The sequence below is a fragment of the Pteropus alecto genome, unplaced genomic scaffold (assembly GCF_000325575.1).
Source record: "Pteropus alecto unplaced genomic scaffold, ASM32557v1 scaffold103, whole genome shotgun sequence".
In the NCBI taxonomy this organism is placed as follows: Eukaryota; Metazoa; Chordata; class Mammalia; order Chiroptera; family Pteropodidae; genus Pteropus; species Pteropus alecto.
Window position 1 is genome coordinate 6,723,209 of NW_006436288.1, and position 23,200 is coordinate 6,746,408.

Genomic DNA, 23,200 nt, shown 5'->3' on the forward strand with positions numbered 1-23,200 from the left:
ACATATTCAGAAGTCAAGGATGGAAAGTTTCAAGAAAGGAGTGATTATAAGCATGAACTATAACAGAACGGTTAGTAAGAATACAGAAATCAAGGGAAGAGGAAGATGGTGTTGGCTAGAAGGGTTCTTTGAAAGTGATTCACAAGAAGCCACTTAACCCTTTCCCAGGGATATGATATGTTGTTCCCGTGCCCCTTCTGAAACCTTATTTATAGGGAATTGGGGACAAGAAAGTTAACTGCAGAGTAAAGAGAAAGCAGAATATTTGCAGTAAAAAGATGAAAAATAGATAAAGGGTAGAGGATGCTGCATCCAAGATGATCGTTTCTAAATTCAATATTTGGCACACTTATGGTTGTCAAAGTCAGTAGGAGGAAAGCACTGGTAAAGATGGATCCACAGTGAAGTTTTAGATTTGATTGCTGGGAAGATGTGCAGAGCCAGAAAGGACCGTGAGATAGAATGGGAAGGGAGAGCTTTTCTACCCATTTTTGGAGTCCCAGGAACCTGTTATCATCTGACTCCTTAGCTGACCTGGCCCCAGAAATGAAACTTCATGCTCTAAAATTTCGCAATCTTGTCCCACAGAAAAGGGTCCCTTCTTTCTGTCTCATTTCCTCCCCAGACGTCTAGCTCATCTAATAAGAGACTATGTGCAAATGCATTTCTATGTCATGTTTCCCAAGTAAGATGGCTTTTAACAGGAAATACAGAGAAAGAACCTTGGTCCAAGCCAATGGTTCTAATGGTGGGTGTTTTAGACATGAGGTATACTTAGAGCAAGACATGTGGCCTTTTCAGATTTCTACCAAACATACTATGTTATAGTTTCATTCATTATGGAGAATCATAAGTGAAATGTGAGTTCTCTGATATGTCTCAAGCTGGGGGGAAAAATATTAAAACCAAATCAATCCAAACCAAATTTCGGGGGGTTTTCAGTAGCAGAGTGCATGAGTTAGCCTAATTTAGGAGACTAAATGTTTATTTCCTGAGGTTCTCTTCATCTTATCTTTTCTTCTTTTAAAATACAGAAAGTGTGTTTATTTTATGTAATTTTTTTTTTCTTACAGCTGGAAAAGAAAACTGATCAAACCAGATTCCTGAAAGGCAATCTGATAAACTGATGAAAATTTATCAATTTGTATTCAATTACAGTTCTGTTCTTGCTGAAGATATAAACCATGTGAATAAAACCTGTGGACCCTTTTCACTTCATTAGTAATCTTAGGAACATGCACAGCTACTTTTATTCTTCCAGAAGCAAAAGTAATCTAGAGTTTTTAGCCGAGAACATCATTGCCTTTTTTTTTTTATTATTGTTTTAGCTCCTGTTTAGATCACCTTGTGTCTTCTTCTCGAATTTTTTTAGAGCACTTATGAGTATAAGGCTGAAGACTCTTTAAAATATTCTTACAACAAATACCCATCTTGTTCTAATAATTCTTTTCTTTTCATTGTGTTGCCTGCTTGCATTGTCTCACTCAGCAGTGAATTTCCCTCTCTGTTTCCCCCTTTTCCCACCTCCAAAGAGGGTGAGGGGGGACACATGGCACACTGGGAAAGAGCAGAGTGTGATGCTCTCAGTAGTTCATCCAGGAGAGGTAAGTTACAATGAAGGAAGGTGAGAAAGGATGTCTGGGAAGAAGGCCTGTGCTGAGAGGGGGCACCCTTGGTGAGGCTAGAGCCAGTGACAGGTTCCATAGTTGGGAGCTTCCCTTTTTGCTCTTTGGGGAGCTCCCTGAATATAGTTTAGAAACATGGATCTAAAAGTTACTAGGAAATAAGCAGATGGAGACACATTCTGCTCCTACACTGGGCAAAAAGAACAAATGTTTTTTTAGAAGTAACCCATTTTCCATGGTTAAACAGACTCAAAGACTGCTTATTCTAATTGGCAAGAACTCTAGGATTTATTTGATGTGAAAATGATACATAAAAGCACTCTGATAATGTAAGTGCATGGTAATATGCCTAATTTTCTCTTTTTAGAAGTCAATTTGGGTTCAATGCTATGAAATACATGCACATACACACACATATTGTACAAGCATAATAATGTATTTGTAATTACAATATGACCATCATGTTAATTAATAATTATCGAAAGTTGTTATTGATAAATGTCATAAGTAGAAAGTATTGTTAATTCTTATTGTCATCAGTATATAGCCATTATTCAATAACTAAAGAATACTGTTACGTGAATGTCTCTGTAACTTGGAATCACAGTTTTACTGTGTTAAGTAATCAAAACCCTGTTTGTAAGATTTGTTTGTATTTTGATTCATAATTGGATAATGAAATTCTGTTCAAGTTAATGCAACATTGATTTCTGCCAAAAAATGTTCTAGCATTAAAAAAATCTATATGGCATTATAATAGACATCTGTCATTAATTATGATTTGATTCTAAAGGATTTTCTAGACAGTGCATATATCCAATTTATTGAGAATTATTTACTCATCTGACATAGACTTGTATATATTGGTTATTTAAATATTGTGTCTATTCCCCAGAACACTTTTAAAATCTATCTTATGAAGTCATTCTTCCTACAGCAAACTAGAACAATCTCAAGTATTTCACAATAAAACAGAGTTTTTAAAAGCTGTCTAAATGACCAATAGCTGTGAAAATAATAATCAGCTCCAAGTAATATAAGTACTTGAATTCCTTGAATTTTCTTCTGCTGTACAGATGTGCCTATTAACTGTTATTACATAAAGGCCCCAATGCCATTTGCCATAACTTTCTAATTCAGGGTGTCTTTGCAATTCTCTTTATTTTTATCTGTTTCAAAACTGAAATGAACAAATGATCAAAATTTTCATTTATATGGCTTGCATTTTAAAATTGGGAACTGTCTTCCGCTAGTGCATATCCATGTACTAGAATACCCCCGCCTCCAGACTGGACTTGCCACCATTTTTAGCACAGTTCCAGTTGCTCTTCCCCTCTTGGCTTCTATATCCTACTTCCCTTGTGGCTATCAGTGGCATTAGTTATATATATTACTTCCAGTGTGGGTTCTCAGTTACTCTTTATTTCCCTGGGTTTCCCCATTGGGAGCCTCCTCTCTTCCCACAGCACCACTGAGATCGTGAGAGAAGAGAAGGTGAAGAGGCCCTGATGTTACAGTCAGCCTCCAATTCATATTTCTGCTTTACCTGGTCATGAGAAATAAAATTTTATATCTTATCAACCTTGAGTTCTATTAGTTTACTTCAGCTTCAGGAGAAAGGGGAGTTGGGATGTAACCTGTTGGTCTCCTCCTTCTGGACTATAAGTTCTTCCAGGAAGAGTTCATTTCTAATTTGATTTGATCCTTATAACGTGTATCTTTCACGTTAATTCATAGAAAGTTGAGCTCATCTTATGAAGCCTCTTTGAACCTCCCCAGTATACACCTGACCAGTCCCTCTTATGCCCTGGAAAACTATTAACGTAGCACTTGTATTTTATATTCTCATCTGTATATGTAAAACTAGCTTTGTTAACCCCAACTCTTACCATGGAAGGAAGTATGGCACAATGCATAAAAAAAAGTCTTGCTGTCAGCTGGTCAAGCACACACAAACTATTTTCTATAGTTCCTGTCCTCCATCTTATGCTTATGTTTTTAAAAGTATCATTTTTTTGTACCTTTATTTCTCCCAGTAAATACAACTACTGTATATAAGGCACTGTGCTAGAGTCATCTAACAATCCTATTTGTCACTTTTCACCGGGCTTTCTCAAATCTTGGGGAAGGGACAAATAAATAACTGAGGCAAGGGGATGGAGTCAAGTGTAGCAGCTATCTGAATAAAGGATTGAGTGAAAGGTAGAAACTCTGACTCCTACACATGCCACTCAAAACCAGATGTTTGCAAATTAGTTAATTCCTATGCATACTGTCATTTGTAGTCATTTCTATCAGAAAACTATGATTTTATTTGTTTTCAAAAGAGCATTTAAATTTTAAAGTTTTATATTATGAAGATATTTTATTGTATAGCTCATGTTTTCAATAACAATGACCCCATTAATTACCAATCAACAGTATCATTTGAACACAGCGTGTCACAGTACCAGGGATACATTTTCATGGTTATTATAACAGTGAAACCCCTTTTTATCATGAGATCTTTCCGGCACATCAGCAAAAGAATGTATTATAATACAAATCTTCAATGTAAAGCTGTCCAAACTACCCTGCAGACACTAAGTTAATTGGTATCCATAGGGTACTTTTCAAGGGTTGGGCTTTACGAAATTTATTTCCCTTCTTCCTGAATCAGGTGAGCTTGCAACCATCTTCCATTTTGCCCTGATTTGTTGCTTGTATCCACCATTCTACTTTTTTCTAAAAATGGGGCAATAGGAGAGCTGGATTACAGTTTTTCACTGGTCTTGAACCATCTGACACACGGTTATTGTACTCTTCCTTTGTTGCCATCAACGATCCAGCACTGAAAAGACCAAAACTTTTCTAGAGCCTCTACTGACCTAGGTCAACTGATATGCCAACCAAGGTATTCACTATGATCTAAATGTAATAATACTCAGTTGTGAAAAAAGCAATCCAAGAGTGTGGATTTTTTTTTTCCCGCAAATTTAGATTTAATTACACTTAAAACATGAAAATGCTGAATTACAATCATTCGATAATGTCTTTAATCACATCATGAATGTGTTAGAGACACTGTCCTTTCTATAAAGTAGACTCTAAATTTTCTTTTTGTTATCTTTTTTAAAAGATAATTTTAAATGTCCTTCATAAGGCATTATTACATAGCAGGTGCTTTACAGATGTTGTCTTATTTAAATGACTAAAAGAATTTTAAAGACGGCATTATTAGTGAAGGTTAAATATTTAAATATTGATATATTTATTCATTTTGGATTTAACAATTTATCATCTGTGGAAGACTGACCAATTTTTCAAAAAGACTTTCCTTTTAAACCAAAAAAAAAATATTATAGTCAAATGGTACAGTGCTGATGCTAACATCTTCCTGTCATTCATTTGAGAAGTAATCTTGTAAATATGCACTAATATATCTCAAGATCTGGATTTAGGTTGGCTATTTTCTTATGGATTTTGATCGCCTGCAAAGCTAGATATAAATTAATATTTCTGACTCGTGTGGAAAATGAAAATAAAGACCAAGTTATTTAAAATATGTATGAAGTACACATCCATGGCTAAGAACAAGATCCTTTGGGGTGAGAATGGGAGACTTGTTTGGTAGGTATAGAAGCTGTATAAATACCAAGCAAAGGATTATGGTGATGATAATTTGAAAATAGACGAGTTAACGGAAATTCTTATTGCTTAAATTAACCATTTTAAAAATACTTTCTGCCTTCCTCCTTTAATTAACACTCTTCCTCCTGCCTAAGTTTACTGGGGAAAAGGAGTTGAAGAAAATAACTTGGATTTTATTATAAATTATAAAATTGCTACTCAATTTAATCTCCACTTTTTAGGCACAGAAGAAATCCCACTGTGACACTTAAAAGAAAGTGGAATTTATGGCATTTTCATTTCCTTAAATAATCATTCTTACTCTGTTCTCACTAAATTAGTTCTGTTCAACAATGTGGAATTCAGTTCTTGTATTCACCATGAAGCTTTTTCTTGCCATGAGGAACATGACCCAAAGGAAATGGTGACTTGATATTCAACCGATCCCTTTCTGCCTCCTCTTCTTCATCATATCTCTCATCCTCATCTTCATCTTCCACATCACTGCTCTGAGGACTGGAGACCTGAGACCCTGAAGGAGAAGGTGGTACTGAGGAGGGCCTGGGATATTTAAATCCTTCTGTCTGCCAAAGACAAATATAAGACACAACATTATTATGATGACTTCTTGATTTTCCAATGATGTGAACACTTTACATGTGCATTTAATAAAAAACATAATTGGATATTTTTTGTGGTCTGTTCAGGGGCTATTGATTTTGATTTATTTTGACTCTGGTACCAACAAGCTCAAGAGGGATTCATGAAATAAATAGCTTTATTTTTATTAAGCATTGATATATGCCAGATAACTATCTATATGTTATCTTATTTAATCTTTGTAATGACACTCCAATAAATTTGCTTTTCCCATTTACAGAAGAAAATTGAGGGTTAGAGAGGCCAAATGATTTGCCCAAGGTCACACAGTACATAAGTGGTAGAGCAAAGATTTGTACTGGGGTAGTGATCACTCCAGAACCTTTAATTTCAACTACTATGTTACACTGCTGATAGCATCAGTCTCCATGTCATCTTTTAGATTTGCTCAGTGAAATGGCAGGACATTGGCTGCCTAGGCATATGATAGACAGCCACTATTAGAAAGAATCCTGGAAGCCAGACCACTTAGCTGACCCTGAAATTCCACCAGCTACTTTTATTTTAGTTAATGAGAAGATACCACTAGGTTTTAATCAAATTGCCCTTTTACCTAAAATTCATTGAGATAACATATTTGTTAAACACATACTAAGCACCAACTATAGGTCAGGCATGATAATGGCACTGAGGAAACAGATGAAAAACACGATCCTTGCCCTCTAGGAGGGCACATGCTTGAAATGGGGAGACAAATGTATAAAATTGTTACAGTATTTGCCACTCTGTATTTCAATCATATTTATACATAATTATTATGTCATACTTGTACAGTCATTTCGAGGTTAAGGTACTCTACCTGAAAGCAACACAGAAAAAGAGCTGAGTCCTGGCTCAGAGCACATGCTCAATACTTAACAGTTGAATAATTAGCTTATTAGATGAATACAGCTGAGCTATCTTCAAGTGGAGTGTCTGTCTCTAAATAAACTAAGCAATTAACTCAGAATTATGAACATGGGAGTGGAATTTATAGATTGAGAGATTTACAAAACCCTTTCATCTTCTCAATGGGCAAATTTTACACTGGGTTAACTTTCTAGGCCTGTTCTCCTGGACAGCTGATAGGTGGAATATAAGTTGTATTATTAGGCAAAATTATGTATGCTAAAAGTGACCCCTGCCTGGGAAATTATATCTGAACTTAGAGAATGTATAAATACTAAATGAGGATCTATAGTTTGGGGGAATCCCTGAATTTGACGACTGTTGTAACTGAGCATATTTCTGGGCAACTATGGAAGATGTCTGTGGAGATTTACATGAACTATTGGCTCCTCTGAGTCATAGAAGCTATCTCATACCCAATGGTATGGGTCTTACCTTCTTGTACCTACGCTGTCACCTGATAAGAGGGCAAAGAGGTTTAGCACTACTAGACTGCTGTAAGGACAATGCCATTAAAGAGAGATGCCCAATGCTGCTCTGCTTCAAGCTGCTTTTCCTGTCTGAATCCCTTTAATTGATTCTGATGACAAATGGCCTATGCTAGTCTCAAGAATATAATGTCTAGCTGGACTTCAGAAGGCTCCTTGGTGGGCACTGCTGAATGGAACATAAATGCTCATTTTGTCCAATTCCTTCTGTGGTGTTTGGATTCACTCTATATTAGTCTTGGCAAGTCGTCATCCTATGTTTAAACACTTTCTTAGATACCAAATAACTTCCTGTTAGAGCAGGCCACTTTATTTTTGAGCAATTCTCAAAAAAATGGATATCTAATGGAGTAGTTTCAAGCACTAAGGCAGAGAGAGTTCTGATATGGAGGTGCTTCTCCATGACATGAATTAGCTGACTGTCTGCTCATCTTATACATGAGCCTAACTCTGAATCGAGGGCTTTGAGTTGGCCTGATTTGTCAGTTCCTCTATTCTTTGCTTTGATGTGACACTATGAAAACGTATAATAGTTTGTGTACTTAGCTACTTTCTAATTAAAAAGTATTGTTCGGATTTATCACAAATAAATTTAGCTTTCGAAACAACAACAAAAAACAATATATAAAATATTTACCGATGGCGGTGATGTAGGTTCCATATAGAATTTATCTGGAAAGGCTCTGCTTAATGTCAAGTGCCTGGCGTGCTGGTAATACTATGATAGAAGGCCAATGCATGGGTTAAAAAAAGATTCATATGCTTTGATAACCAAGTTCTATAAAATATTATTCTCCTAGTTATGAAATATATTTTTTTAGAAAGTGGCAGATTTTATTCATCCTAAGTTTGAGAATCTGGTGGAAAAAGACAGTTTATAGTTTTATTATTTTTCAATGACTAGGTAAAGAAATACAAAAATTGGAGGGAAAAGCCATACTGGCCTTACTGAACTCTGAATTGAGTGCTAAGGTGACTGAAAACAGTAGTTTTTTAAATAAAAACTGCTAAGTACTAAGACTAGTGTGTATAGAAAGACAGCAAATGACAACATCTATCATTTGTCTGGGGGAGTTTAGCAGTATCTAAGCAGATTCATTATGTGAAGGCAAAGTCAGCTTCTTTTTTATTAAATTATCCAGTGCTAAGATATATGAACATCTGGGTATTTATAAACCTACTGCATGAAAGAAGATATTTTCTTCTGCACTAGTCATTTTGAAAAGTAATATTATTCCTACTACTCTCTGTAATGGAAGAATAAGATCACACTATTTCTTAGAATGAAACTAAGTAGAGACTTTTCTCTTGATGTTTTCCTCATCCTCATGAAACATTTCTGTATACCCGTAACGCATCAAGTTAAGAAATGAAAATAGAATAACTAGTAATTTTAGTGCTAGATCCTGATGAACTTGCTGTTATGGGCTCAGACTAAATGTAAAGAATTGGACTTAGGACTTTGCAAATTCATATTAAGTAAAAAAAGTATGTAACAACATCACTGAGATTTTAACAATTATGATACTGAGTTGACTTTACAGATTATGACTAGAATCAATACTTTTGTAGTCCAGTGGGATTTCTAAAGTGGTCCTCTGTGTTGACCACAAACTTGCTTACTCTGCCTAAGTATCTCCAGTCCAGAAGATCTGAGAGCCTCTCAGTGCGGTTTCTCTGGATAATTCTTTGGCGGCGTGACTGTTTGCAAAATCCATAGAGAAACTGAGTCAACTGATTGCAAGAATCATCAGGAGAACGGAACCGCCTGTCAACGATGTAAATACCTGAGGGACACAAAAGCCAAAGCACAAGTAAAAAGTAAGGCTAACCTTAGGGCATTTTTTCTCCTAGTCCTCAGGTTCTAAGCTAGACTGCATGCAGTATCTACTTCCTAACTCCCTTATTGCCTTTGATTTGTCTTTTCTGTTCCAAAGTTGTATTTCTTCTATGGTTTACAAAGGTCAACAACACACAGCTAACAAAATAGATCTTACTTTAAAAAAAATCTGACAGTGTATGGATACCCTGGATCAGTAATCCCCTCATCCGGGGGCCACTCACTAACCAGAATCTCTGGGGTAAGACCTGGGTGTCAGTCTTTTTTAAGCTCCCCAGTGTTCCCAGCATGCAGCCAAGGCTGAGAACCACAGCTCTAACCTGAGGAAAGAGAACAGTGACAGAACAATTGCAAAAGACCAGGGAATTAAAATGTGTAGGCAGAGAATCCAGCCCATTCAAACTTTTCTTGCTGCTAGGCAACACAGACATAGAGATATGCAGATTCTCCTGCCATCTTAAATAATGTAAGTGAATTTGCTAACTTGGCACAAACTTTTTAAATAATTATGTTGACCAATATACGTACTCTAAGGCCTTGGTTATTGTAATATCACTTTTAAGTATTAGAAGGCCAAACCAGTTCAGGGGAAAAAAGGTAAAGAGAAGGTTTATCCAAGTTTAGCACTTCTTTTGCAGTTTGTCTTTTGGGCAATATATTTAATATTAATAGCATTCTTATCTTTCCTGTAGACCATGTGATCAAATCTATTTTTTGTTAGATAAGTATAAACATTAGTTTAATCAAGAGAGCTTTAGAGTTAGGTCTAAAGACCCTATGCTTTGTTTGGTTAAAGGTCACTTCTCCCTGGGTTGGAATAATGATGAAAAACCTCACCATAGGCAGTAGGATCAGCCACGTGCTCCTGCATGAAACAGCCAAAGCCAGAGAGGTTTGTTGTCACACTGGGGATGCCCATCACAGTGCATTCAGCTGCCAGAGGACAGACAAAGGCTTGCTTCTATTTCCTGTTACGCATGCAGAGAAAAAAGCCCCTCCCTATCTAGTAACAGCAATGTTTACTTTGTGCCAGGCACAGTACTAAGCTCTTCACGTGTTTACTCCTTTAATCTTCTCAACAATCCTGTAAAGTGAGGCTATTATTATCTCCCTGAGGTGCCGAAAAGCGAAATAGGTTGCCCAACTTCATAAAGTCAGGGGAAAGGTTGGGGGCGGGGCGGGGAGGGGGCTGGGTTTGAAGCTGGGCTCCCAGCTCCAGAGCTCTTGCTGGAAACTGCTACTCTATACTGTCATTCCCGCTGGTTTTGCGCTCCATTCTAAGCTTACGTCTCTAAGTATTTGGCAAGTTTACAGAGTAGGCCAATGGTTTGGTAATGACCAGCTCCTCCCATCATAGAAATCCCCCTTGGCATAAATCTCTTCCACGTTCTCAGGTGCTCAGTGAACCCCATGGTCTCTTTCAAACCTCTCTCACATTTTAGACAAAACCTGTTTTTCAGAAACTATCAGATATGTCTGAAGAAACATTACCACTCTCGAGGATATCTGCATTTTTAGCAAGGAATTTCTATTTGATTATGAAATAACTTTTGGTTGACTAGTGCAGTTGGGGGAGGAAAAAAAAACCAATTTCCCCATTACCCATGAAGTAATACAATTTAAACAGTGGCCTTTTGTCCTGCTCTGCAAGTAATTTCCTATTTTTTGGGAGGGGGGGCATTGGAAGAAAGGAAGGTAAATTGGGATTATTGACCCATTTGAGAATCTAATAAAACTTTAGAACTCCTCCCTAGAAAAATTTATGTATATTACAAAATTTTGTCTACAATTCTATAGAACATAACAGATCCTTATTTTTGTTAAATACTCTTATTAACACGCATTTAGTAAAATGTCAGGTGCCCATGTATGCTCACTATGTGTCCACTCAGTGAATTTAATGAAATAAATGCTTATATTCATTGGGTTTTCTCAAAACACAAAACACACACTTTAACAAATACTTACTGGAGTGATTTAGAGTTAGTACCACATGAAATGATTATTCTTTAAAAAAAAATTTGTTATCTCATATGCTAACACCAAACTTAAACCACCAGAGGTTTCATTATTTCTGTAATTATAGATTAGGTGAGGAGTGGCCTCTTCCTCCAGTTAATTTAAAACAGAATGATTCATTCGCTATGGCGTATTTATTAAATTTCTTTTTCTGTCTACTTATCTTTTATAACAGCTTTGCTGACCTTTATGTTAAAACACTAGCTATATCTCCTCTATCATTTTGGGTTAAGTTTAACTTTGTCCTGTAAAATGATGTTTTGGCGAAAAGTCTGCCGTTAAGTTATACAACATTGTCTTCAACCCTCAGTCACTTGTGCTTTGATTTTGTGTTTCTCTATTCCACAGTAAATTACATGTCAACTTTGAATATCATGCACACATGCATAAAATAAAATAGCAATAAAATTCTAAACATTCCACAATCCATACATGTCACATACCTGGGGTATAACCCCATGGTTCATAGTATGATGGAAATACTCCAAGATGACAACCTCGGACGAACTCTTCATAATCCATAGGTAACAAGGGGCTGGTGGAGGATAGGAACTCTGGGTGCAAAATAACCTAAAAAAGGAAAATTCTAATGAGAACGAAAAGAAAGAAGAAATTAAGCAAAAAAATTTCCTACAATTTGGTTATTTCAATACTATAGAATCCTTGTATTCTAGATTCAGAGGAAAAGAGAGAGAGAGATAAGAAAGAAAAAAGCCTGAGTGCTTCTTTTCTCCTCTCTCCATTCTGCATAAGTATCTACTCTGTGAACTAACTTTTCCTCAGTTTCCAAGGCCAAGTTGGAGGCTAGGGAGTTCATGGGCCATTTTTGTTCTCATGCTAAACCACATCTTCCAACCAAGATTTTATTGGCAATAAAGTTTTATTTGGTTCTCTAACTGCTTCTAATTTGCTAAAGTCTTACTCAACACAACCAGAGTGAACCTTTAAAAATACCAGCCATTCACCTGCTCGAAATATTTTAATAGCTTCCCATTGCGCACAGAATTAATGCAAAAGTGTTTACCATGGCTGTAAGCAGTGATATGCTGGTAAATGTTCAAGAACTGAAAAACTAAAGTATAAATATATATTTATACATAAGTTTAATATAAATCTTACTGATATAAAGGATACCATTATAGCATACAATTTCCAAATAAAAAATGTACACACAAAAATCTGCTTTTATATAAACACACATATTTATATCAGCTTTATTCATAATTATTAAAACTTGGAAGCAACCAAAATGTCTTTTAGTAGGTGAATGGATAAATAAACTGTGGTATATCCAGACAATGGAATATTATTCAGGGCTAAAAAGAAATGAGCTATCAAGCCATGAAAAGACATGGAGGAAACTTAAATGCATATGAGTAAGTGAAAGAAGCCAATCTGAAAAGGTCATATACTGTATAATTCCAACTTTATGACATTCTGGAAAATGCAAAACTGTAGAAACTATAAAAAGATCAGCAGTTACTATGTATCAGGGAAAAAGAGAAATGAATAGAGCACAGAGGATTTTTAGGGTAATGAACTATTCTGTACCATACTATAACAGTGGATACATGTTATTATATATTTATCAAAATGTATAGACTATACAAGACTAGGAGTGAACCCTAATGTAAATCATGAATCTTTGGTGATAATGACGTGTCAATGTAGGTTCATCTATTATAACAAATGTATCACCGTGGGGCAGGATGTTGATAATGGAGGAGGTTGTACACGTATGGGACAGATGGTCTATGACTCTGTACTTTCTGCTCAGTTTTGCTGTGAACCAAGAACTACTCTAAAAAATAAAGTGTATTAAAAATATATAATACTCCTTATTATAAATTCTATATAGTCAATTAATTATCATATAATGTTTTTGCTGATATTTGAGAAAATCTCGTATTAATTACCAACTTACAGTTTCGATTGAAAATTAACAATTGGCTCTTGTGCACTGGTATGAGCCAGTTCTGGGACTGCACTGCCTGTAATGTTCTGCAAAGGCAGAGACAACCGAGCATGACTGTAATTGTAAAGTCATGAACAGAATAGCTGCTTAACTGGTTACCTGGATGAATGAATCCTATTTATTAGAGGTCTCACTGAACTATTGTTATCTGTCAGCTTCCCTCTATATCATTTACTAAAAATAAATGAAATCTGATTTTAAAAGCATTGGGATTATATATATAATTATAGAGCTATCTATACAATATATATTTAATATGATATATAATTATAATTAGTATTATATGTTTATATAATACTCTATGTAATGTAAGTATATTAAAGTATAATATAAGTTACATATTATATATATATTAGTGCCTTATAAAGGACGGAGAGATCCCTAGTGCCTTCCACCATGTGAGGACACAGCAAGAAGGCGCCATCTATGAACTTGGAAGAGGGCCCTTACCAGAACTCAACCACACTGGAAACTTGATCTTGGACTTCCCAGCTTACAGAATTATGAGAAATAAATGTCCATTGTTTATAAGCCACCTAGTCCTTTGTATTTTGCTATAGCAGTTCTCAACAAAAGCATAATTTGAGTTCCTATTACATACAAAGAGCTGCACTTGGAAAAGAGACAAAAGATACAGACACCGACTGTCGGGGCAACCATCATATTGACAGCGCATTACACTCTCTTGGCAAATATCAGGAAAGTGGGGTTTTAAAGGCATTGTGCCTACTTTGGCATTTCCACATTTAGGAAAATTTGTACTCTTCAATGTCCATTCTGGAACATGAAAACACCATGGCTCATTTGTTTTGTTCCCAGCCAAACAGAATGATTGCACAACTAAAATAAGAAAACAGCTGTCTGGGCCCTAAAACAGCCAACTTCAGAAGCCCAGGGCAGAGAAAGAATATTAGAGGTCAGCCCAAGGTTATAGGGAGGATTAAATAAGATCTTGTATACAAAAGCCTCTACTAGAGCACCTGGCTCAAAGAAGGCCCTGGGTCAGTAGGAAAACAAATAAACAACAATAAAACACACACACACACACACACACACACAACTTGATTGACTGTATTTATCCTTGGACAGAAGTAAGGTCCCAGGAAGTTAATTATTTTAACAGAAGGGCAAGACAGGTTCTAAACCCAAAATCTGTAGCCTAGCCTTTTCTCACTATAATACACTGCTCAGGCAGGATAGAAGAAAAATTCAAGATCAAAATAATCTGCAGCATTTCCTGAATCAAATGGTCACATTTATATAAAAACCTTGTCAATCCACTCTGAGAATTAAGAACCACTCTATGGGTTTCTATAAATATACAGGGAATCAAATATAGACAGGCAATCAAATAGTTATCTTAGCACAGGCCTTGAGTTAGTGTCAAGCTTTTAGAGGATATTGTTAATAAAACAAAATATCTAATTTCAAATTAACCAAATTCATCTCAGTGCTTTGAATGTATATCATTAGGAGAAGTTATTCTTTTATTTCTTTTGTGTGTGAGTGTGTTTACTTTATGATAATAAATGAATATCTCAAAATATAATTTAACTGCATAAATATACTTTGTATGAGATAAACTTCCTTTTCCATTCACTATACATGAGTCATGTGCTATTATATTTTTGTACCTTTTTATCTACTTCTTCTTTTGTGTGGTGAGCCCTCCCTCCTGTTATTTGTATGAAAACTCTTGCTCATTGACCAAGATCTAGCTAACATGTCATCTTTTTAATAAAACATTTGATCAAATCCTGCAGTCAAAGACATATCTTCCATCTTCTACTCTCACCAAACCCTGATCATACCTCTCTTCTAAACGTTATTAACTACCAATAATATGCTATGTACATAAATGCAGCATCTATGACTCTTTAAATCCTCACAATTCTGTGAGTGTGGGCCTATTCCATCACCATTTTGAGAAGTCTACTTCTAGGCAGATTAAGTAACTTTATAAACTGAATTTTATAAAATTCAGAGATTTAAAGGCAACCAGTTAGAGTACAGTCTTTAAGGACTTGGTATCTTATCTTCTTCAGAGATGTGGCAGTCTTAAATTTGCTGCTCAGATTTCCTTCAAGAGATTTTGGCCCGGAGATCTTGTCTGACAGGCCCAACTGCCTATGCTCTAGATCCACCACAGTAGCTGCTCCTGGCCTATGGGACGAGCAGAGATGGGTACTAGTGCCAACCCACATCTTCTAAATGAGTGATTCTTTTAATGGGCAACTTTTCATTGGGAATCCCTGTCCCTATTAACAATAATCCTTATTAAAACCATTGTATCCCAGTACTCATAGAACAATGCAGCCATCTGCCTGCCAACTTGAAACTGTTTTGGTAGGTAGGTAGAAGGTGGGATTTACATGTGAAGGTAAAACGTAAAGAAAAGGTTAAATAGAAGAAAACGTATGTAGTAACACCGATATGTTATTATAGTGAGAAAAGACACACGCGCACAAGGGCATCTTTTGTATTAAGAAAGGAGGCATTGTAAAATAATACTGAATTTGTGTTAGCTGTTGAAAATTATTTACCTGCTGGGCTTTTTTTTGTTATTGTTTTTGGGGATGCATGAGCACACTAGTAGGTTTTTTTTTTTAGCTAACTAACAAGCTATGTTGAGTGGTCTTGGTCAATTCCCTTTTGAGTCACTATATAGTGCTATGTGTGTATATTTTTCATGTATTTGTTCATTTTTATGAATTCTAGCTTTCTGTTAATTACATTTGCCTTTCTGTGGGGAAAAAAAGGGGGAGGGGCTGAGACTATTTTAGAACAGGGCTGCAGTCTGTGACTCGCCTTACCACATCTTTCCTTCCTGCTCTCTTCACAGAGTCTGACTGCACCTCCCTGCCTGCTCGTGCTTTCAATCTCTTTATCCCTCACAGGCTCTACCACCAATAAGTGTTTTTCTGTCAAATCCTGTCTTGGTATCTGCTTCTCGGAGGATGAAAATGGAGAAAATAAAATATATACGACACATGATTGCTGCTTCAAAGGACTCATAGTCTTTCTGGAGAAATGGGCACATAAATTAAATATATATATATAATTCAATGTGATAATTCCTATAATTGTAATAGATATAAAGTATCTTGGGAATGCAGATAAGGAAACAATTGTTCTGTCTGCAGTAGATAAATGTATATTAAGAAAAAATGCAAAGAAGAGATTACTCTTAGGTTGGATCCCAAAAGAATAGTTAGAATGGCTGAGATAAGTGTATTTCAGAAAGAGAAGATAACATTAACAAAGACACAGGCGTATGAAAATGTTTAATAAAGTTCTTGTTCATTAGATCAGCAAAGCAAATTTTGTTCAAAGCTTTCAATTTCAAGAGACCTTCCAGCCACAGTCTTACCCAAGGCAATTCATTTTCTTTAGAAATATAAAAAATGTTTTCGGTAGATGTTAAAACAATTAAAGGAGGCTTCTAATACATTCTCAATAAATATATTCTATTTTATTTTGAAGTGACCCACATAAATGATTAGTTCTACCTTGACTCTATCTGTGCGGCCGTTGAAAAGTCCGATCCGTCTTATGGTGCTGAGGATGGGATCAGTGGAGTCATCAATCATGTTGTGAGTTGTCACTGGAGGTAAAGACTGTCGCTGAAGTAATAGAAGAAAATGTCAATTGTGGAAAGAATTAATGCTTGACTAATTTCAACAATAGGTCACTGGCGACACGTCATCCAACCTTTTTGCCTTAAGTCTTTTGAGATGACACTAATGATGATGAATAAGTTTTATGTGTTTCAGAGGAGGATAATGGGGTTGAAGGACTTTCTTCAGATATTGTGAACACATGATACTTTTGTTTTTTTACCTGCAACCATTATATGAAAGGCCAAGACTTCTTGCCTGCTTCTGGGACTTATTTGGAATAGAGTGTCCTGAAATCTTGACTCAAGATGAGCTAATCTTCTGGATCCTTTGAGACATCCAGGGGCTATCCTCTGGTGCCTAATGTCTCCACTATTATGACAAGATTTTGGAGTATGCCTAAAGAACACTTATCTTTCCTTCTTAGCAATAATTCTACTTGACTGAGAAACAAGTCACCTTTTCTCTATGGCACTCAAAATTCTATGTTTTTTGAAAATTTTACGTTTTTGTTGTCATTGCAATATACAAAGTTTTTCAATTGGATATATTGGTTCCAAATGAGTGTGTGTGTGTGTGTGTGTGTGTGTGTGTGTGTCCAGGGAGGGTGCAAATGCAGTCCTCTTTTACCACAAATTATGTGGGAATTTCCCACATTTAGGGATATCGCAGAGATCAGGGTGAGCCTCACCTTGAGAAAACCACCTTTGTGACCATATTTCCCCAGCCAGGTAAATATTGAATGAATTTTTTAATTGGATATGAAAACAAGTTCCATGTGATTTTTAAAAGGAGCTCTAAAAAGCACTCATAAAAGAGAACATACAAAGTTGTCATTTAGGTGACTATATAAGAAAGACTTTCTAGCTTTTGGGTTTAAAAGTTTCCCAAATTAGCCCATTTCAATAATTTAAAATGTTGACCTAAACTGAGTTTAACAATTATGAGAAGTGGTAGGCACTGTTTTATTACCTGAGTTGAAAAGATGGCTCTTTTCATAATTGTTAGATCATCTCGATCCAAAATATTGTTCATGTCAGGAATTTCTCCTCTGTGGGGAAACATTAATAATAAAAATAAAAATAACTGGCACTAATTTCATTCTTTCTATATATCACTGTTCTAATCAGTTTAAAAATAAATGTAAAGCAAACAATTTCCTAATGAAGTTCACAGACAAATTTCTAAAGTGTAAATAAGCATGATAAAAGAACACATTTGATAGTGTAAAAGAAAATTGAAAAAATTTTTTTAAAACATTGATGTTGACCATCAGGGGGATACTATCATTATATTTTGCCTGCTCCTTAGTACTGTGTTCCAAAGTGATGTACCTTGTCCATTTATAAGTTGATATTTTTACTGATAAAAAGAAATGATGCTCACCTGTCACCGGGTCAGGAAACAACACAGCTTTCTCTTCGGATCATAGCAAAATCCATATATTTTATATATTATTATTTTATAATACATTTAATTTGATTTCATTATTTAGATTTTATTATTTATACATGTATATATTTTATTTATTTTATTATTTATTAAAATACATAGTTTATTATTTATTAAGTAAATACATGTTGACATTAATTAATGTTAATTAATAAATATGTTAATTTAATATATACATAAGTATGTATTTAATATATATTAAGTCAATATATATTTAGACTTAAACTCTCATGACCTCTCCCTCAGCTTCTATTTGGCATAGTAACCCCAATGAGATTCCCATTAAATTAGAATCTATCTTAATACATAAATACTTTCTTACTGTATAACCTGTTTATAAGTATTTCTCAGATGAAGGATGAAAGAACACCTGCTCAAATGATACAGCACATCTTCAAAGGTTAGTAATTCCTTTATGTTTGAAACAAAATAAATACATTATAGTATCTAAATTGCTGTTTGAATAGTGACATCCCAAATGTTTGATGTGTTAAGTATTCAAAGCACCTACCTTAATAATGCATCATAGAGTTTCTTTCCAAACTTTTCCTTCACTGAATGTGCAGTGTCCCTGTGTAAACAGAAAGATTTATAATTTAAAAAGAGTCACATTTTAAAATCTTTATTTTTCATAACAAAGCTGTTGTTTTGTCAGTGTATACTTTTGTATTGCCTCTTCAATTATTTTCCTATTTGCCAACTCATTTCGAGTTAAAATCTCCAGAGCTGAGGCAGCAGAACACTCTGACCAGCCTACAGAGCTTAACATTTTTTTTGCTTGATGATATTCAGAAGAGGGCAGAGGGCTGGAAGGTAGAGGTAGAGACGTAACAAGATTGGGAGTGTGTTGATAATTATTGAATCTGGGCTATGGGCATGTAGGAGGCCATATTATTAGTAAATAATTTCTTTACTTTGCCATATGTTTTTATATTTCCACAATAATTTTTTTTTTAATTCAACCCATCTTCAACGATTTTTACAGAGGCTTTATCATTCCACGGTAGCTTGTTCCAAAATTTTTATAGTGGCAGTTTTATAGGCATTATATAATCCAACGTAGTAGCCCAGTGAGGAGAGAACCAGGTAGTATTTGTGCCATAATAATCTTAAGGGGAAAAAAAAATAGTTCAAGGAGATATAACACAAATCACACACATAAAAAATCCCTTTACACTTATTGTTCAAGAACATTCTCAAGACATGAGATTACCATAGCTGTTTTCGTACTGCCTGGCCTTTCAGGGTTTCCACATTGAAATTATTTGTCTGGGCAGGCATAATGAAAAACACCACCACTGTGACGTCACTTTTATGCACCTAACGAGAGATCAGAACACACAACAGAGTCAATGACCAAAGATAAAATAAAATGTGTGACAAATGGACCTTAAACTTTGAAAAGATAGTGTTTTAAAATGCCTTTAGATAAAAACAGTACTTTTTATGACTCACAGAGAAATTACACCCACTATACTGAGGCTCTTTTAGAAGTTTTAATATAAATTGGGCTTTCAATAGAGGTTTATCAAGTAATAATTTAAAAATTCAGACATAAAATATTTTCATAACATCAATCACCTAAAATATATAGCCTTGATATTGATATCACTGTGCTTTTCAGTGGTTAAAAAAGGTAACATAAATGTGAGCTAACTTCACAAGGCCAAAATTCATTCTTTAAATTTTTGGATTGGAAAGTTAATGAGGATTTAGTTTTGGTTTATTCTAATTTTTTTCCTAGCTTATACACATTGATTGGCACAATGGATTATTTACTTTCTTCTGTAAAATGTTATGATATTACATTTTAATTTTTTAGACCTAAAGTAAAGAAAGTAGCATGTGTGTAGCACTTTTGGTGTGACAGACAGTGTACTGGGTACTTTGAATGCATAATTTAACCCTATCTTTGTAATAACTGTACACTATAGATATCACTCTCCTTGTTTTACTAATGTAGAAAGAGAGGTTCAAAACAGGAAGGAGTCTGACTTTGTATAACAGATTATTGGCAAAGCTGGGATTCAAACTGGTGGGGTTTTTTTACTCTAAAAATCTATGGTTTTCTTTTTCCTCTTCCTACAAGTACCATTGGCCAAGCTTCTCTCAGAAGGAAATGATATATCAAATAGCTATGGAAAAGAAAGCATAAACTCACTTAAAACTGTGAGCAGATGAATACTCATGTATCTCCTGAGTGTGGAACACTTTACCATCTAATCTGTGTTCTCTGCACTCTAGGGCCTGACAATCTATTCAAAAGTCTACAGAAGTCATAGAATAAGAAACTCACTCTCGGAGGAGCCAATGTGCTATTAAAGAACAAATATATCACATGGAAAGAGAATGCTTTCTTTTCATTTCTCCAAGAACTATAATTAACTTTTTCTTCACATCGAAAAACGAAGTGAATACTTAATAAATGTATGGATAAACTGAAGAATGTCCATAAACATGATACATGTTTGATATAGTTTTGAGTCCATCTATAAAGCTTGTTGAATAGATACATACTATGAAATGTGATGAAACAAGGTTTAAATAACATAGTATTTTTAAGTGCCATTCCTACCAGAGCCCAGCTGACTTGCCAGGAGGCAAAGCCTTCAAAGAGAGCCTGCACATCTCAAAGGGAAAATCTTTGTCTTTTTTTTTTTTTTTTTTGCATCAAAATGTAAGTAACAGTTTTATTTGCAACAACTCAAAACTGCAAACAACACAAATACCCACAAACAGATGAATGGATAAACAAACAGTGGTATATATACAAGATATCCCACTTCTTCTCAGCAATATAAAAAGAATGAACAACTCATATAAGCACCGAAGATGAATCTCAAAATGAATATGCTCCATGCGGGTACCCAGGAGGAAAAAGAGTAAACACCTCATGACTTCAATTAAATAAAATTCTAGAAAATATACACTTATCTGCTGTTAAAGAAGCTATGTTACTTAAAATAAGATTTAAATAACAGATTTATGTTATAATAAGATTATTTCAGCTTATTCTGGAATAATCTTTCAGGTCTTCAATCCTATTTTGTAGACTTGGGTTTTTATTAATGTATTTCTTATTAATGTGATATATGTAAATTTTCTAATATACTTGCTACAATGTCTGCTCTAAGAAAAAAATAAATCTATGTCCAAGAAATAAAAATTTATTGGAGAGCAGTACAGAGCTCAGGAAAGTTTAGATTGTCTCAATATTGCAATGAGACTAAATTTTACACTGGTTTCCTGTGAGTTACTGTTATTTAGTCTATATTTTTATGTGATTAGATTATAATATAAGCCAATAACTTTAATCAATAGCTTGACATGCTACTATTGTCTATAGTTGCTTCTATTGGCACAGGTTTGGGTTTGTTGTTGTTGTTGTTGTTGTTGTTGTTGTTTGTCTCTTGTTTTTGCTTGATTAGTTAGGGACCTATTTTAAGTCCAACCTTCCTGAGCAAAAAAATGACCCCACGTTATTGAGAGTGGGAACCTCCTTTACCTTCCTTCATGTTTCCTTGTGGTAGGTTATCTCCTAGTTCCACAGTTCAAGACTCTCAGTCTAGGGGAGGAGGTATGGCTGGCGAGTTGGGGGATAAACAGTTTGTGTGTGTCTGCCTCGTTCTATAGAGAGCAACTGCTTGGCTGTCAGCCTGGAACCATGTTCTTCTGAAGATTTGCTTTGGTTGTGGGAGGATGGTGATGTCCAGAGCTGTCTGTGATTATATATAAGTCTAATGACAAGATTCAGTTTCGGGAAGCCTATTATTGTCATATATCCAAGCCATATCCTCAATTAATATCTTTACTGGTTTTTAAAATGGTAATATTTTATTCTCCATTTGTTTGATTTCTCTTTCAAGTGGTTACAAACTCATATGTCATTTTAAAACAGCATATAATGTGATAAGCTTGTGGCTGTCAAAAAAAATACCTGATGACATAGACAAGTGAATATACAAGTGAACAATGCAAGACTAATATGTAAATTGCAAGATCATAATAATTTTTAGAATAAGATTGTCATTTTCAATCTTCAAAAACATATATGCTCTTGGATGCTATTTAAGAAGCCAGAAAGTTCTATACTTCCCACAGAAAAAAAGTCCTCCTATAAAAGCATGGCATTGCATCTTAGAGTTCTCTTACCCTCAGCAAGAAATTTAGCCTGGATAAGGATTCTAGGAAGATGTCAGCTCCTTTATTTGAAAACTCATACCTCCCAGCAATGAAAAAGAACAAAGTCTTTTCAAGATCAAAGTCCAGATGACTAAAACAAAACAAAACAAAACAGTTTCAAATGAAATACAGCAACAGCAACAGAATGGACACGTGAATTCTGTTAAAGTATAAAAGGGACTGAGAAAGATAAACATTTACTATAACAATCCTGTTTTCTCTATACCAAGAGATCCCTAAAGTCACATGCCAATTTTATTTTAAATAAAGAAAAGCATACCCATAGAAATGACCTCGAACAAAATCTTGAATCCTGGCTTTGTACATTGCATGTAGATTTTGAAATTCATGTACTGCTGAAAATTTCTTAACGTTCAAGCCATTTGGAGTAATTACATCTGGAAAAGCAAAAATAAAATTATCATGAAAATCCTCTTTTGAGAAAGGGTACCATTGTAGAAAAATAATGTATTTAAATCTATAAAGTTAGATGTTTATTAACATTTCTAATCTCTAATGATCATAGAATTGAAAAATTTTAAAACTTCACAATGAATTATTGAAATAAGAAACCAGGAATACATGACCAAAATAATGTTCAATGACTGCTATAATGAAACAGTCTAATTAATAGCAACAATAATGATTACTGTAATTTTAATTTATTGATTGTTTACTGTGAACCAGGCACTGTTCTAAGTGCTTTACAATGTAACTCATTTGCAACCATCAGTGGAGTAGAGACTCTTTATCTGCATTTTCAGAGGCAGAAACTGAGCCCTTGAGTTGTTAAGGAATCGAGAACACAAGCGTAAGTATTAGAATCCATGCAGTCAGCCTTCCTG

The 23,200-nt window shown here is 34.9% G+C and overlaps 1 protein-coding gene and 1 pseudogene across 2 annotated transcripts in view; both read right to left on the bottom strand.

The window, feature by feature from the left end:
• Positions 1-2,015: 2,015 nt before the first annotated feature.
• Positions 2,016-23,200, bottom strand: part of GYS2 (glycogen synthase 2) — a 42,783-nt gene continuing 21,598 nt past the window's right edge. For both annotated transcript variants that reach the window (XM_006912674.2, XM_015589989.2), the window contains 11 exons: positions 22,636-22,753; positions 22,326-22,446; positions 19,387-19,493; positions 18,685-18,744; positions 17,694-17,772; positions 16,614-16,727; positions 11,573-11,699; positions 9,948-10,043; positions 8,894-9,057; positions 7,908-7,988; positions 2,016-5,818 (listed from right to left, as the gene is read on the bottom strand). In XM_006912674.2, coding sequence (XP_006912736.1) covers positions 5,597-5,818; positions 7,908-7,988; positions 8,894-9,057; positions 9,948-10,043; positions 11,573-11,699; positions 16,614-16,727; positions 17,694-17,772; positions 18,685-18,744; positions 19,387-19,493; positions 22,326-22,446; positions 22,636-22,753 — 1,289 coding nt within the window. In that variant the 3' untranslated portion in view covers positions 2,016-5,596. The remainder of the gene's footprint in view (positions 5,819-7,907; positions 7,989-8,893; positions 9,058-9,947; positions 10,044-11,572; positions 11,700-16,613; positions 16,728-17,693; positions 17,773-18,684; positions 18,745-19,386; positions 19,494-22,325; positions 22,447-22,635; positions 22,754-23,200) is intronic.
• LOC112480388 lies at positions 17,323-17,460 on the bottom strand (annotated as a pseudogene).